The sequence below is a fragment of the Cynocephalus volans genome, chromosome X, assembly GCF_027409185.1.
Source record: "Cynocephalus volans isolate mCynVol1 chromosome X, mCynVol1.pri, whole genome shotgun sequence".
Taxonomy (NCBI): Eukaryota; Metazoa; Chordata; class Mammalia; order Dermoptera; family Cynocephalidae; genus Cynocephalus; species Cynocephalus volans.
The window spans coordinates 28133689-28150394 of record NC_084478.1 but is presented as its reverse complement, the minus strand read 5'-3'; the positions used below and the strand labels follow the sequence as shown (position 1 = coordinate 28150394).

The window sequence follows — 16706 nt, the reverse complement described above, 5'->3', positions numbered from 1 at the left end:
AATGCATTATATCAATTTAATTCCTGCAACCCTAATATGGTAATTACTATTCCTACACCCAAGTTATAGATGAGAAATCAGGCTTATAAAGAGATTAAACAACTTGTCCAAGATCATAGAATAATCATTGCTGTGGAGTCTAGATTTGAACCCAGGTCTCTCTAACTCCAAAGCCCAAGTTCATAATCCTTTGGCCTTGAAGCCAAATTTAAATACATTTCATAAAGACATTCTTTCATCCTCAGTTGTGTAAATTGCAAAATATTGCAAATGTTAAAAGAAACCCAGAACTTTTGAGTACCCCATCATCTTTCAGTTTCCCTCTGAGACGTCCATCTGTTGTTGGGTTTTTCAACCTCAGTTCAATTGACATTTTGGGCTAGATAATTCTTTGGGGCATGGGTGGGGGTTATACTGTGCACTGTCGGATGTTTAATAGCATCCCTAGCCTCTGCGCACTGGATGCAAGCATCACTGCCCCCCTCCCTCAGTTGTGACAGCTAGATAGGTCTCCAGACACTGCCAAATGTACCCGGTAGAGAACCACTGTGTTAAATGATCATACTTTCTCTGTCATCTAAGTATGTCCGTTTCACTAGAGAGATGATGTTGAAACCCTAATGTTTGCAGAAAGGTGATTTATTTAAAATAAGTTTACTTAGAAGTGAAGCTATTCACCCAGCATAGCCAGCTGCATTAGTTTGCTAGAGCTGCCATAAAGTAACACAGACTCCAAAGCCCACGCTCATAACAACAGAACTTTAAGAGTGGCTTAAACACAGAAATTTATTTTCTCACAGTTCTGGGGGCTAGAAGTCTGCGATCAAGGTGTCGGCAGGGTTGGTTTATTCTGAGGCCTCTTTCTTTGGCTTGTATATGGCCTTCTTGTTCACGTGGTGCTCTCCGTTTATGCCTGTGTCCTAATATCCTCTTCTTATAACGACGACACCAGTTATACTGGATTAGGGCCTACCCTAACGACCTCATTTCAATTTAAACTCTTTAAAGACCCTATCTCCAAATACAGTCACATTCTTTGGTACTGGGGGTTATGATTTCAACATATGAATTGGGGTGGGGACACAATTTAGCCCATAAAACTGTGTGTATTGAGTACCTACTATGCACCAGACATTCTAAGTGCTGGTTATGGTAAGCAACAGATGTGGTCTCCGCCTGGTAAGATTTACAGTGAGGTAGGGAAGATAGATATTTTAAAAGTAATAAGTGTCATGCAAATCTTATGCTTTGGTAATGGATGACAGGAAGCCCTTCCTCTCAGGCTCCCAACCTGGCCGGGCGGGTGAAAGAGCCGCCCTAAAACTGAGGTAACTATGAGGTTAATGAGTCAGCAACTTGTCAAACCGGGACACACGGGTTAGGTGCAAGGGAGCAGAGGTCTGGCGCTAGCCAGCAGTGGGCGCTACTTCAATCCGCCCTTTACACTACTATGACGTGGGGCCCGCCCTTTCCCTCCCTGACCCCGCCTCCTGCCTGACCCCGCCTCCTCCCTGCTCGCGGCCCCGCCCCCGAGAGCTCTCGGGCCAGCCGCGACCCAGAACGCGTCTCCCTTCGTTCTAACAATACGGGTCATTCGGCCACGCCTGCGCCATAGAGCCGGGAGGCGGGCCCAGCCGGCGGCGGGAGGCGGGGATAGGCGACGCAAGCAGCCGCGACGCCATTTGCTGCTGCCCAGCGTGGGCGCGGGCGGATCTCGGAAGATATAGGTCGCCGGACTCTCCCGCGCACGCTACCTGGCGTCTAGCGCCTGCTTCTTTCCGCGCGCTCTCTCGTGTCGCCCCTTGCGCCGCTCGGAACAGTTGCCGCCGCCGCCGCCGCCACCACCCCGAAAGAAGTCAGAGAAGCCGTGAGGCCGCGATCACCGCCATGCCCAAGAATAAAGGTAATGCCTCCTGGACCCCGGGACCACGGCTCTGCTCGGCCTGGTCTCCCCGGCCCTGCCCGCAGCCTCCGGGTCGCCCAGGCCCCAGTGACCTTTCTTCTCGCCTTGCCTGCCCGTGACTGGGAGCACCTGCACGCGACTCTCAGCTCGGGAGAGGAGCTGGGAAGTTACTCCTGTTTCCCAGTTTGGCCACATTGGGGTGGAGCCGACGCCATTTTTGAAGGGCCTCCTGCGGGAGAATGTGGGTTTTTGCTTCTGATTCGCGCCAGACTGCGGATAGAGACCGTTGGGGACACCTCCCCCGGGGCGGTCTGGGATTCGCAGATGGGCCCCTTTGGCCTCCCCGGGCATGGGGAGTTAAGCCCTGGAAGCAATTCTGAACTTTAAAAGGAAGGGTGATGCTTTTGGTGACCATCAGGTATTCCTGCATGGGTTTCTTTATGGACAGTTCAGTATTGTTGAGGCTACCCACTTGTCCCTTGTAAACAGCGGGGGAAACCTTGTTGCATTTTTAAGGTTCATCTCTAGAGATTTACTCTCCTCCATCCCTTTACAGTGTTTAACTTTTTTTTTTTTTCCCCCAGAAGACTTGTTCCATATTTAGCCAAGTTTTCTATTTTTGTGCTGGGAATAAGGACCTTTAAGTCCCCTCCTTTCTGAGGCTAAGCAGGTTATCGGTCTTAAGGATAAGTTTATTTAAGATTTCCAAAATGGAAGGCCTAATCTAGGTAAAAGCAGAACACTTTTGAAGAAATTCTTTTTATAGACTTACAATGTTTATGTCATTTTTAATATCCATATAATATCTCGAAGAAAATTGTGCAAGTAGAAATAGGGAAAACATTGTGTTTCCTACTGGAGAAGAGCATATTTCATAGACTACAGAAGTCTCCTTTGATTATTTATCCTTAGGACCTTCTCCCATGACCCAGGCCTACTTGTGTTCTCTTTTCTACTTAACAGATGGTTCCAGGGATTCTACCTCATTTCCTCTTTCTGGCTGTCACTACTCACTTTATCCCTCAGGGTTCTTGGTCACAGTTCTGTGCACAATGTGATGCAGTACTCTCCGGGAACTCCACCTTGCTTTCCTCAGAAATCAAACTTGCAGGTCCTTTTTGTAGCAAAAAGCACAGCAAGGATTTTTACTGCTAATCTGGGAATGATAAGGTGATAAACTTAGGATTTTAGAAGTCTTATAGTTTTCGTCTTATCTATATAATCTTTTATTCCCTCTGAGATGGTAACTGGATCACTTCAGTGGGTATCTTCTCACTATTATTTCTAGTAATGAAATTTCCAATTCCTTCACTAGGCTGTAAGCTCTAAAGGGCAGGAATAGTATCTGTCTTAATCACATTGGATTGCTAGCACTTGACACTTAGTAAATGCTCAGTAAATATTTGTTGGATTAACTCACCTCCGTTCTGTTGGCTCCACTCTTAGGTGAATAATAGGTTCCCCTTTGGTTCCAAGGGAACAGGACTTATACACAACCCATATCAAGTAAGATCCCATCTGGGAATTTCTCCGGAACACCTCTGATTGGTTTAAAGAGGGATTTGAGAATTTTGATTTAGTTGAGAGGCTACCAGTTCTTTTAGAAAGAAAGCAAGGTAAAAAGTTAGAATGTTTGTTCTACGTTATACTGCTTTAATTGTTGTACATTCGGGCTTGGTCTCTTTCTTTCAGAAGAGAATTTAAAGAGCATTCCAGTACAAAGTAGACAAGTAATGAATCGTTTTTTCATAAATAATATTTGAGGCATACAAAAAATATAGGTAATATAATGAACACAAATCCATTACTCTGAATTTAAGAATTACAACACAAATTGAGTTAAAGCCCTCTGTGTATCCCTCCCCAATCCTTTTTCACGCTCTTCCTCTTTTTCTGGATGTAACCACCATGCTGAGTTTGGTGTTTATCATTCCTGTCTATGTAAAGCTAATCAGTTCTCTTAGTTATCTGTTATCTTACTTAGAGGAAGATACTTTTCAAGACCCCTAATTTTATGAGGTGAGGTTTACTAATGTAGAAATAAACTCATGTCTTTGTTTTTCTTTATTGGAAAATCCAGAAGCCCTATGAATGAATATAATCTTGTGATAGTTACACAAATAAGGATAAAAATCGCCATGAGCAATGTGTTGAATGACTTTTGCTTCAAGATGATTCTTTTTTTTTTTTTTTTTTCAAGATGATTCTTAATCAGTTTATTTCCTCTACAAATTCTTAGAAACCCATTCTCAAATCATTAAAAGGGCATCCTTTGGCCCACTCATGAAGAGCATTTGGGGTAAAGTATTCCCACACTTTGAGGAGGTTACTACCTATAATTTTAAAATCACCACTCCTTTAGGATGTATGGACTAGTCTCGATTCTGATTCATTCAAAGCATTGCCAAACTCAGATATATAACTCAGCAAACAGAGCAGGTGTGATCCTTGTCCTAATGGAGCTTGCACTCTAGTTGGAATATCTGGCATGAGTAATAGCTTGAAGTACTTTTCTGTTTCTGGGAAATTGGTTTTCGTGTGCCCTAAGAATGCCTCAAATACAGAACTCTAAGGATGACTCTAAGTGGGTCAGGAAATTGTAGACACCCACCTAACAGAGAGGCATGCGAGACTGCTCCAGAAGAGAGTAAGTGTACTTGATTCAAGAGGTTAGATATCTGTCTTTGCAGTGGCCAGTTGCTCATTCTTGATTCTATTTGGGTTGTGAACTTTTTGCTGCTTCCAGGCTCTTCCCATGAGTCTCTTGGTATCACTACCACTTACAGCCTTTCTCCCACCTTTTGGAAATGGCTGCCAGTGTGGTTCAGGTTCTGGAATAGGAACAAAATGCTGTGGAGAGGTACCATAATGTGGGGGCTGGGAGCTCACTGACTGTAATCTTAAATAAGTTACTTTTCTGAGCTTCAGTGAACTCATTGGTAAACTGGGAATAAATGACTGTTATTACCTCATAGGGTGATTGTGACAAGTAAATAGGTGGCGTTATTGCATAGTTTTTATAAGCATGGTCACTAGAGTCACATAACAGAAACAAGGATGTTGATAAAGGGCTAGCTTTGTAAAAGAAAGTAAACTGAGTTTTGAATGGCAATTTCAATACTTGTTGTGCTCTGCCACCAAAACTTTGAAAAACCACGGTTACCTGTACACTCCTCGCTTCATTTTGGAAACATCAGGTTCCTTGCATGGGGCCTGGCTTCAGAAGACACCCAAGATTTCATCTTAGAAGAATATGTATGGAATTGCATTTTTATTTGGAAAGGGTGGGTGCTAAAGAGGAATGTTCTTCTGTGTACTTTTATGTAATACCTGCTGTTTGTATTTTATGTTTAATATGATTGGAGATTGTAACTTTAATGTGATTGAGTAACCAAATTAGGTGAGTTTTTAAATTTAAGTGATTTTTTAAAATAGCCTTAAGTTTCTTTTCATATTATTTTGCACATAATTGCCTTTTTCTTTCTTTTCTTTTTTTAAAACCATTAGGTAAAGGTGGTAAAAATAGACGCAGAGGTAAGAATGAGAACGAATCCGAAAAAAGAGAGTTGGTGTTCAAAGAAGATGGACAGGGTAAGCGTTTTCATAAGTTAGGCTTTTTTAGTAACATCTTCTCTTTTTTAAATGTGGAATTTCAATCTTTAAAAGCGATCCTATTATAACCCTGAGCAGTAAATCTCATGTCCCTTTTGTCCTTCATTTCTCATCCTCCATGCTTCTCCAGAGCCTTTCTTTCAGTAATCATTTCCTGGTTTACTCAGTCTGCATTGAGGATTGGTAGCATTTCTGTAAACACACGGGTTTCCTTGTTTTGTGTGAATATTCACAACTAAGAATGAATTGTACAGTTCAAAGGGAATTAAGCCTCAGGAGCTATGGTTGACAATTTCATGATTTAGTAGACCTTTTATGGTAGTAAATGGTGCTACACATTTTGTTCAGTAGACCATGCGTATTTGCCACGCTCCCAGCGCCGCACTCTCTCCCGAGTGCGCCCACCATGGGTATTTGAAGGATGAATCCTAGGCCATCCTGGGCCTCTCCATTCTCCGGCGCTATTAGCATATGATTTCATAAAATACAATAAAATGAAACTGAACAATTTACTTAACTTTTTAGACCAATTAAGATTTTTTAAGTGCCAGACCAAGATATATAACACTAGTAAAATAAATTCTGACTGGATCACTTGCTTTTTTCCCATATTTTTACTTTGAGTAATTTCAAACTTATAGAAAAGTTATTAGTATTAGTGTTGTCAGTACAGTGAACGCCCTTAAATCCTTTATCTACACACACACACATACACATAAAGAAACATATATAGTTTTTTTCCTGGATCATTTGAAATTTAGTTGAAGATATCAAGCTACTTTTCTCTTACTACATCATGTGTCTCCTAAAAGCATTCTCTTACATAACAATAGAATTATCGCACTCAGGCAATTTAATGTTAATATAATATTATCTAGCATATAGCCTATATTCAAATTTCCCCAGCTGTACCAATAATTTCCAGCACTTTAACAAATAACTTTTTTTGATTGTCTTTTTGTGGAACTTTTGATGGACTTATTCATTCTGTACAATTCAAGCTGCTAAAATGAAACGTGTTTTCTTGCTAAAGATCTTTTGTTTCTTAGCCGTAGTCATTCTTGCCTCCATTAGCAGTTAACTTTATATGGGCAGATACTACTTTTTCTTTTTTATCTTTCCCCTCCTTTGGAGAGGCTGCGTCTGAAGCACTTGAGGCACCAGGTGGGCACTAGGCTCACTGTAGTCTGAGTAAGCTACCTTTGATCTCCAGAAGTAGAGCACACAGTCATGAAATCTGCATATTCAAAATGAGTAGATAATTAAAACATGTCTAATAGTAGAGACAGCTTGTTATAGAAATGGCATTACAGAGTCTTGGTTTTTGACTCTGCCATTAACTAGCTTGGTGTTTATCACTTCCTTGTATTTATTTATACTTTTACTGCATGTATTTATTCCCAGTCAATACAATTGTATGTTCTTACTTGTCCATTTTGTGTGGACTTTTTAAGTTGCTTTTATCAGAAGTTGAAGAATATCCCATACCCTTTTCTTTTTCTCTCCTTCCCAGAGTATGCTCAGGTAATCAAAATGTTGGGAAATGGACGATTAGAAGCAATGTGTTTTGATGGTGTAAAGAGGTTATGTCACATCAGAGGGAAGTTGAGAAAAAAGGTAGGTGTGGAGGTTTGCTTTACTTTAACATAAAATTGGTTAAGGGGAAAGAAATGCCTCTACACTTTTTATAGCCAAGGATCTCATTTTTGTAAATTCCAAAAAGAATTACCTATGAAAACAATAATTTACCTGTAAGTCAAACAGCGAGATCCTTAATGTTAATTTTATACAAATTCTATTGTTTAAAGAATTGTTTGCATTGCCTGTGTTGTATTCCTGCCCAGAATGTTTAACATGAGTCTGAATCATGAAGAAATAATTAACAAACCCAAATTGAGAGATAGTCTGCAAAACAAATGGCCCAGGTCTTAATAAAATGTTAGTGACACGGAAGGAAAAACAGGCTGGGGAACTATTCCAGTTTCAGGGAGACTCTTAAAGAGACCTTATGGTTAAATGTAGTATGTGGCACTTGTTCGGATTCTGGTTTGGGGGTTTAGAGGATAGGATAGCTGTAATGGATATTAAGAAAATTTGAATATGAACTATGTTAAATGAATGTTGAATTAATGTTAAATTTCTTGAAGGTGATGATGAGTGGACTGCCTTGGAAAGTAATGATTAATTCACCATCATAGTAGATGTTTGGGCAAATTTATTAAGTAGGTTGGTTAAGAGTCCCAACTCTGATTTTGTGAATTTTTTTTTTTTTTTAATTTGGTATGTTACTCTCTGTTCTCAAACTAAAGGAGTTTGGGGAACTGTGTGTATGTAGGTGGATGGAATGCAGGGAGAGAGGGAAGGAGATAAAATCACTTAATTTTCTATTCTCATAATAGGTAACTAACCACTTGGAATAGTTCATGATCATAAATCTCTTTCTAAACTAATCATCAGTACTCCGGATTTCTTGATTGTTTTTATTTTAAATATGATTTTCAATGACTTTTTTTTTTTTTTTTTTTTTTTTAATCTGTAGGTTTGGATAAATACCTCAGACATTATATTGGTTGGTCTCCGAGACTACCAGGTAAAAATTGCATTTAAATTTTTCATTGTTTACTTGCTTGAATTCAATGAGCCATTTCTTAAGAACCAGTTGTGTTTTAGGCATTGTGCTAGGTATCCCAGGGATTATGTTCCCAAATGCCTTCTGTGGAGTAACACATAAACTTTTTATAAAGCTAAGTGGTCCTTTTTTTCTTTTTTGATATTTTAAAAAATCCCTTTTTTTAAAAATGAGTAATATTATATAGTGGTGGTTTTATTTGTGTTTTTAGTTGGCAAAATAAAAATATAATCTTATGTTGGACACACACACCCCCGGCAATTCTTTTAATTGATGGATTTTTAAATCAAAATCTGGGAACCATTACTCTAGGGGATAAAGCTAAATAAGTCAAATTCCCATCCCACAAAAGGCTTATAGCTTGGTAGTAGAGAGAATAAGACAGGCACACAAGAAATTACAATATACACTATGACATAAGTATGTGCTATAAATTTAGATAAGCACTTGGGAAAGAAAATGGTAGTTGCCCTTCATGATCTCAACCTTGAATGTACTCATTGTGGATCTGTGAAATCCATTTGATTTCCATCTATTGGAACTCATCCCCATGTAATAATACTTGTTTTTACAGCCTTGATCGTACTTTGATTTTTTAAAAAATATATATTCCAGAATAAATATTTTAAATCTTTACTTTAAATTATTGGCTTTCAACCATGGACACATATTTTGCCCTCCAGGGGACATTGGCAGTGTCTGGAGATATTTCTGGTTGTCCCAACTGGAGGAGGGGTGCAATGCTGCTGGCATGTAGTGGGCAGAGGCCACGGGGGATGCTAAACATCGTACAGTGCATAGGACAGCATCCCACAGCCAGGAATTGTTCTGCTCAAAATAATCAATAGTGCCAAGGTTGAGAAAGCCTGCTTTAAATTCATACCATTCTAATGTCCATTTTCTTTTTTTGATCTTAACAATAACCCCAGAAGTAGGAAGAATAATTAATTCCCTGTTTGACAGAGAACACCAAGGTTCTGAAAGGAGGAACATTCTGAAAAGTGCCAGCCAGGACCAACTCTTGTGATTCCTAATCTCCCATAATACTTCTATGCCCCTGCCACTTAAACGGTAGTCCAGGAATCAGTATCCTCACCTGTCTTCTGGGAGCTTGTTAGAAATGCAGGTTCTTGGTCTCCACCCCAGTCCTCCTCAGTTAGAACGTGCGTTTTAACAAGGTCTCCATGAGATTCTTTACACTTTACAGTTTAAGAAGTGCTGGTCTGAGTCACACTGCCCTTGAAGTTGAAGCAATCAATTTTCTCCCTTAACTGAGTCAGATTCTTTTCAAATGAAGAAGTGTAAACATTCCAAAGCAGTATTTCTCAGTGGGACATTTGCATCAGAAATACCCAAAGAACTTTTAAAAATACAAATTCTTGGGCTTCACATCTACTAATCTATCTTCAGGAAATTCTGATTGATACATACCCTAAGAAGTAGGAGAGGTATATTAATTTCCTTAGGTCATTATACCAGTCTCAGTTTTTGAATTGCAGTGTTTGGTCACCTTGCAAAATATGACCCCTGGGAACTTGTGTATTTCAAAAGATTTCTAATCAAAGTATACCAGTAAATAATCTAAAAGATTGAGTCTACATAGTTTTGCTCTTATTAAAGTGAGATTTGTAAATATCTTTCCTAAGCTTACTCATCATTATTCAGTCATGCATGCACATAAGCTTCTCCCTACTAGGTTTAACCGAAGGATGTTTTTCAGAGGGTAGGAGAAAACTTTAAAATTTAAAAAAGGGAGAAAGATTTGTAACAGAACAGTGAGATCTGATTTTTTAATTCAAGTTGAAAGTAATTTACAAAATAACTGATAGTATTTTGGCATAATTAGTTATAAAAGTTACTTGTCTCTATTTAAGGATAACAAAGCCGATGTAATTTTAAAATACAATGCAGACGAAGCCAGAAGTCTGAAAGCATATGGCGAGCTTCCAGAGCATGGTAATGTCTGAGTTATTATATTAACTTGTCATATGTAAGGTGATCTGTCGGGTGTTTGGGTGAAGGAATTTTGGTCAAATTTTGTGGATCATTTTATTTACATGATTAGTTTTAAGTATGCTTTTGTGCTTACATGATTAGTTTTAAGTATGCTTGCCTATATTTCATAATACTAGATACTGTAAGAAAGAAGTTATACTTTATAAGCCCTGGATTTCTGCATAATGCCAGTCAAAGGAATAATTTTGTTATAGTATTTATTTTAAAATTCTTTCCTCAAGAGACTGTCAGTTTTCATCTATGTTAAACATGAAACAAGGACAATAATTAGATATTGTTGAGTTTTATTTTAAAAGTCTGTTTTCAGTCCATCTTATCCTTGTATCATAGTATCCCATAGGAATTTGGGGGGTGGGGGAGCTGGCTGGTATGTGGATCTGAACCCGTGACCTTGGGGTTATTAGGCCCCATAGGATTTTTTAAACATCCTACGATGCACAGGACAGCATCCCACAGCAAGGAATTATTCTGCTCAAAATAATAAATAGTGCCAAGGTTGAGAAAGCACATTCTTCTTTTTCCCCCTCCAAATATAAAAGTAATGTATTCTTAATGCACAAAACTTAAAACAATAATAAGTCCCTCGTAACTTCATCAAAGGGGAAATTATTGTGTAAGCCTGCATTTTTTACTTGGCAGTTATTTTTATTTTTGGATTTGTTGTATTTTATTACAAAGAAAAAAACATAATTTTACTTATGCATGAAGATCCTGCTGAAATTATTTACTTTGGATTTCTGATCTAGAAAGTGCTAACATATGTGAGAATAGAATTAGCACTTCCGGTTTCATTTTCGTTGCTTAGGGATAAACATGATTTGATCAAATCTTCTGATTGGTGAGTCTTATCTGATGATTGCTGAGACAGCTATTCTTATCTCAAGGAAGTAAGTTGTTAGCATGTACTCAAACCTTTTTTGAAGTATACCTGGAAGTTGTAATAGCTTCAGAATTAGTATAATTAGAGCCTGCCTTACTAAAAATACATTTGCAAACAAAATTATAACACAGATACTCTCCATCTTGGCATAGGAGGGAATTTTGTTGTATAAAATATCGCTCTGTATAGTGGTAGGGTTGTTAGGCAGAAGTTAGGAAGGCTTTTTTTATAATGAAACTTTGATTAAATTACAAGGTTGGCTTGAAGAGTCCTTTTATAGTTCAGCATTTCATATCAGGCCCTCTTCTTTTAGTGGGCAGTTATTAACACCTCGATTATATTATATGAGTATATTTCTTATTGTGTCTTTAGCTAAAATCAATGAAACTGATACATTTGGTCCTGGAGATGATGACGAAATTCAGTTTGATGACATTGGTGATGATGATGAAGACATTGATGATGTAAGTAGACGCACCTTAGAGTTTCCAATTTTTGTTTTATGAAATACCCACAGAGGAGTCAGCTCTTTTCCCTAACTTCATTTAATTCTAAGATTGTGGAACACTTAAATAAGGGTATATTTTGAGACTTGTTCATGAATTAAAATACTCAGTATTATTTAGAAGATTAGAAGACAGCTAATCAAACGGTTTATACTTTGAGAAGTCTTACAGTCCTCTTCAATATTTCTTTCTGAAATGAACAGTGTTTCCTTTGGCAATATGAATGCCAGGAATATAACTTGTTTAATTAAGGGTGTCTAAAGAGATGGCTATTAAGAAATTTAGTAGACAGTTGAGAAATATAAGATCTTATCAAAGGAACATGCCTTCTCAATTGAAAAATTAGTATGATAAAAGAATCTTGTTTGAACCAGCTTGATATGAAGTATTGGAATTACAGCATACCCTGAAAGCCTTGTTAAAATGGAGGCCCATTGCCAATTATGTTATTTTATCTTTTGGGTATGCACTATTGGTAAACTCTTGGATTGGAGTTGGTATGTTTATTTTGAGGAAAATATATTGTTTTTCCTAATAATAAAGCAGTAATGCCCACAGGAGTAAGTCCTTCCTTCACTGTGTACTTCTGCTATTACTGTATTTTATTCAAATATAGCAATATTGAATTTTGTCAAATTCAAATATTGTCTTTTGACAATATAAATTTATTTAATAATTGGAGTGGTATTATAAGTTACTCTTAAATCTAGTTTGGGTTCTTTTTTTCAATCTCCTTTGCACAAAATATAGTTCAGAACCCACGTGCGTATATAAATCCAAAACTAATAATGATGGTGTTTGATTTGATGCAAAGATGAAATTGCAGAATACCTAGAGCGGTTGTTCCTAACCAAGATTGTAGAATAGAGTTACCAGATCACACTGCACTCTAACCAACTGAGCTAACCAGCCAGCCCACCAGAGCTTTTAAAAATTACACAGGCTGGTCTTGGGGAAATCTGATTTTTATCCTTCACTGAAATTCTACGATTAACATTTCTCTGTACTTGACTTATCACATACCTGTCCATCCTTCAATCCATCGTATATTTTGATGCATCTCCAAACCATTTAGAGTAATCACACCGTGAATTAAAGAAAGTTTGAGTACATATTCCCAATGTGTATATGCATTTATGAGTTTTTAAACATGCAGTACTATTCTAACTTATACACTTTTTAATGCATACCTAGAAATAGAAAATGAGAGGTAAATACAGCGTTCTTTTATTTTCTTAATGTACCTCCTTTTGGAGACCTTGAGCCAAGAGGATTACTAATACTTTGACAGTAGAATTAACAATTATACCCTGTAGCAAGAACCTGACATGTAGCTAGCGTGTTGTGGATTAAGGCCCTATCCAAACATTTTGACAGCTGAGCTGGGGTAGAAGGCCTCTTTAGAAAATTAGGGAACCTAATCAGAGAACATGCATGAATTTGAAGCCATACATACTGAGGTGATAGGTTGAGAATCTAGACAGGGTTAAGTTTTTCTCAGAAAAAAAATTCTAGATATGTGCCAATGTCTCCTCAGAACGGCCTAGCAGACTGGCAGGAAAAGAGATGGTAAAGACAGTGGTTATTAAAGGAATTTGAGTTCTCCTGAAGATTTTGTAAGGATTTGCTCTATCGGAAACCCTACTTCTTCCCTAAGACATTTCACCACATGGTTTTTAGGTGTTCTAACGCTGTAACTCCTATAACCAGATTGACTCAGAAGAAGAAAATTAGGTCAGTATCACACTTGTCTCATTCTTAAAGAGATCATGCTCCCCCATGTCTGCTCCCACTCCCAAAATATAAAATCTCAAGTCACTAGCATAAAAGGAAGGAAGGAGACACTAAACTTTATTAAGAATATTCTTTATAATACAAGATAGCCTAAGGAGGTGAAAGTTTCCCTTATAGATGTGGTAGACAGTTTGAATATAAAAATTCTATTTTTCCTTTGATCTGATGTTTTTTCCCTTCCAGATCTAAATTAAACTCAACATTTGACATTCCAATTTTTCTGAAGATTGTCCAACAGTCTGGATTTTGGCCGTAACCCTTAAAGAAGATTAAAATTTCATTAGCATGAATGCAATTTGTTAAAGCAGACTGATTTGTTTCTAAGGTATTTGTGTTTCTTTAAAAACTAATAATGCTGAATTATCTTAAGTGAAAAGTTAAGCCCCTTTGTTCTTTTGATGTAATGGAGCTTATGGGTAGAAGACCACATCTGCTATTTAAAAAAAGAAAAAAATGCATTGCTGCCTTTCCTACTTTGACCACTTTCAGTAAGTAAATGGATATTTTGAATAAGCCATTTGCCTTCAACTCAATTATGGATTATGATCAAGCCCTAGTTTTGACTAGCCTGTTAACTGTACAGAGTCTTTCTGTATATTCCAGTTACAGGTGTTCCCTTCAGATTTTGGTACAATTTGAGGGAGGCAGAAATCTTTCATTTGAAGTCATAAACGATAAGTCCTCCGTTTTTCATATTTAAGTAGCATGTGGCTATTTTTATACTAATTTTGATATCATGTACATTCTTTTCATGATCTTATTTTGCCACCATAAATATATTTTTAAAAAAAATTATTTCCAAAATGTTTTAGAACTTGGGTTTAATAGCAATTTTGAATTTGTAAGGTTAATAGTTGCAGAAATTGAACACTAGGTGGCACTCAGTTATCTTAACATTGGAAATATTGATATAATCATTGACTTTCTTTTTTTTACTTACTGTGCATAGAACATTTCCCAGACAAGAAAAGATTGTTTGATCATATGCATGTATGTAGAATATTTTTACAACAGAAAGATTGTGTTAAAAGTGTTATTTTATTTTCAGAGGTCATATACTTGTAAGCTACAATTTTGAGTGCTTTGTAAACACTTAAAATATATATAAATGAAAATTTAATTTCATAACAACTTGTATAAATTAAGCCTTTTCAATTTATCTGAGCTGAGGAAAGAGGAGGGAATAACAACTTAATGAAAAGATGGTTTCCAATTTCTGAATTGAAGAGCTACAGCTGAGAAAAAGATGTCATGCTGCATGCAGAGTATATTATACTCTTTGTGCAAAGGATTTATTTTATTATGTGGACAGATTTTTTTTTTGCTTGTATTGGGAATTTAGGTTTACTCTTCCTTATTTAGTTTTTAGTTATCAACTCTAATAAAATGAAATTAGGACTGGGCTAGGTAGACTGCACTAGCCACATGAAAATTGTATGCAACTTTTTAAAAGAAGAGATCCATCGTGTAGCTTGTGAGACTTCTTTATTGTACAGAGAACTTTTTAGTGACTAAAAGTAATACACAGAGGAATAAACCTTCACATGGCTTCATTAAACAAGCAAATCTTCTCTAATCCCACTCTTACTATAAAGTTTCCTACGTATACAAACTCTGAATTCAAAATCTGAGGTACTATAAAACATTAAGTCGAAAAATAGAAATTAAGAGTACAAAATTGTGGTTCATGTTTCTTATTCTGTGAGTTCCTGAACACTTATCTAGGTGGAATGCATGTGAGACTAAAGGCTGGTTTTTAATGCAAGAAACCAGCCTTAAAGAATTGACATAGCAGTTGTCTTTATCGGTAATCTTAAACCTATGATATTTAGCTAGCCTTCTGTACATAAAAGTGTTTTGCTAAATTTACAGTATATATAGATCCTTCCATGTCATTTTACCAAGAATGTTTGAACTCTGCATATGGGATATAGTTCCTGGTAGGGATAGTGCAACTCGAACATTAGTTTTTCTACTTACCTCCTCTAACAAATATGGTTTGTCTGAAGAGTTTTTAAAAATTACAACTATGACCCCAATTCACGTATTTGCTGGTGATACATTTTTTTCTTGCCTAGGCAGTAACAGCCTAATCTAGTGCTGTTGCTTCCTGGAAAATCTCAAATCATAATGATTAAAATAGTTGGGGTAAAGTTGTAGCTCATATGCAACACTACTTGGAGGAATTCTTTTACTAACATATTTAATGTGGAAATTGTATAGTTTTGTTGATTTGGTTATATTTCAAATAAGGAATGGAAGTGGTCTTCAAAAAAAGTTTGGGGTTTTTTTTGTTGTTTTTGTTATACTCTTTGATTCCTTGTAATACAGTGCTATGAACCATGCCCAGAAAGAAAATAAAATGTTTGAAATCCAAAAATGATGGTTCTTACTGCTAAGAGTGTGTGATAGATATTACTTATGAATTTGATAGGGTTGCATTTTTCATGCCGTGTTCATTCCACTTCATTCAACTATAAACACATTGTATTTCTAAGGTGGCTAAATAACCAAACCAAGCATTTGTGTTAAAAGACTTGCCAAGATTTAATTGTTTGACTGTTGAATCTCTCTTGAACATCCAGCCTCTAAAGAGACTACTTAAAGCGCCTGTAAACTATGCATGACGGAAATTCTTATATGGAATGGCCATTGGTTTACTTACATCTCTGGAATTGTGGCTATAAATAGTTGCTTTACAAGACTTGTGATTTGTAATTTAACTTAATCTCATCTGTCTTAAATATTAAATTATAATGTCAAATAACAACTTTAATAGGTATAAATTGCTGTCAGTATTGACTCCAGAGTAACTCTGAGTAATCATATAGGTAAAAGCATGTTTTGAATAAAATACCTAGCTAGATTTATACTTTATTTGTATTGTACAGATTTAACAACATCCAGTATTAACTGGCTTAACAGTTTTAAGTATCAGTATGAAATCAAGGTTCTTTATGTCATGACTGGCATAAAGATTAAAAGGATTTGTATTGATAGGAAATATTTATCTTTATCCTGCTTAGTGTAAGGGTAAGTTTCATTTATACTGTTCAGACTACCGTGAACTTTTGCACACTACTTCGTGTTTTTGGTTTACCTTAAACCACCATTCTTTTTAACCTTGCTTTTTTTCTTCCTATTCAGAAAAGAACAAAGTCTGAATTCAGTCTTGTGAAAAGACAGTAGACTCTTTGCTATAAAATGAATTGGGCAGTTTGGAGAGTGTGTTGGACTTTGTCCTCTCTCTTGCTAGAGAGGGTCAGATGGCCTGTACCCCAACTCCCACTCCGCCCTCTACCCACAGGTGACCACAGGTTCCTTCTCCAGCTTGCCTCACCTTCAGGCTCCTTACCTGTAGGATGG

The 16706-nt window shown here is 37.0% G+C and overlaps 1 protein-coding gene across 1 annotated transcript; it reads left to right on the top strand.

Annotated features, from left to right (window-relative positions):
* The first annotated feature begins 1690 nt into the window (after window positions 1-1690).
* On the top strand, window positions 1691-15720 carry EIF1AX (eukaryotic translation initiation factor 1A X-linked). Its single transcript, XM_063083727.1, has 7 exons — window positions 1691-1903; window positions 5411-5494; window positions 7029-7132; window positions 8055-8105; window positions 10019-10100; window positions 11413-11504; window positions 13524-15720. The coding sequence occupies exons 1-7, from the start codon at window positions 1888-1890 to the stop codon at window positions 13527-13529; spliced, it is 435 nt and encodes a 144-aa protein (XP_062939797.1). The 5' UTR covers window positions 1691-1887; the 3' UTR covers window positions 13530-15720.
* The last annotated feature ends 986 nt before the right edge of the window (window positions 15721-16706 follow it).

Excerpts from the sequence above, each read along its gene's own strand:
- EIF1AX (XM_063083727.1), top strand. Across the intron at positions 5,495-7,028 it reads GTTCAAAGAAGATGGACAGG|AGTATGCTCAGGTAATCAAA; the intron begins GTAAGCGTTTTC and ends TCTCCTTCCCAG. Across the intron at positions 10,101-11,412 it reads TGGCGAGCTTCCAGAGCATG|CTAAAATCAATGAAACTGAT; the intron begins GTAATGTCTGAG and ends TTGTGTCTTTAG.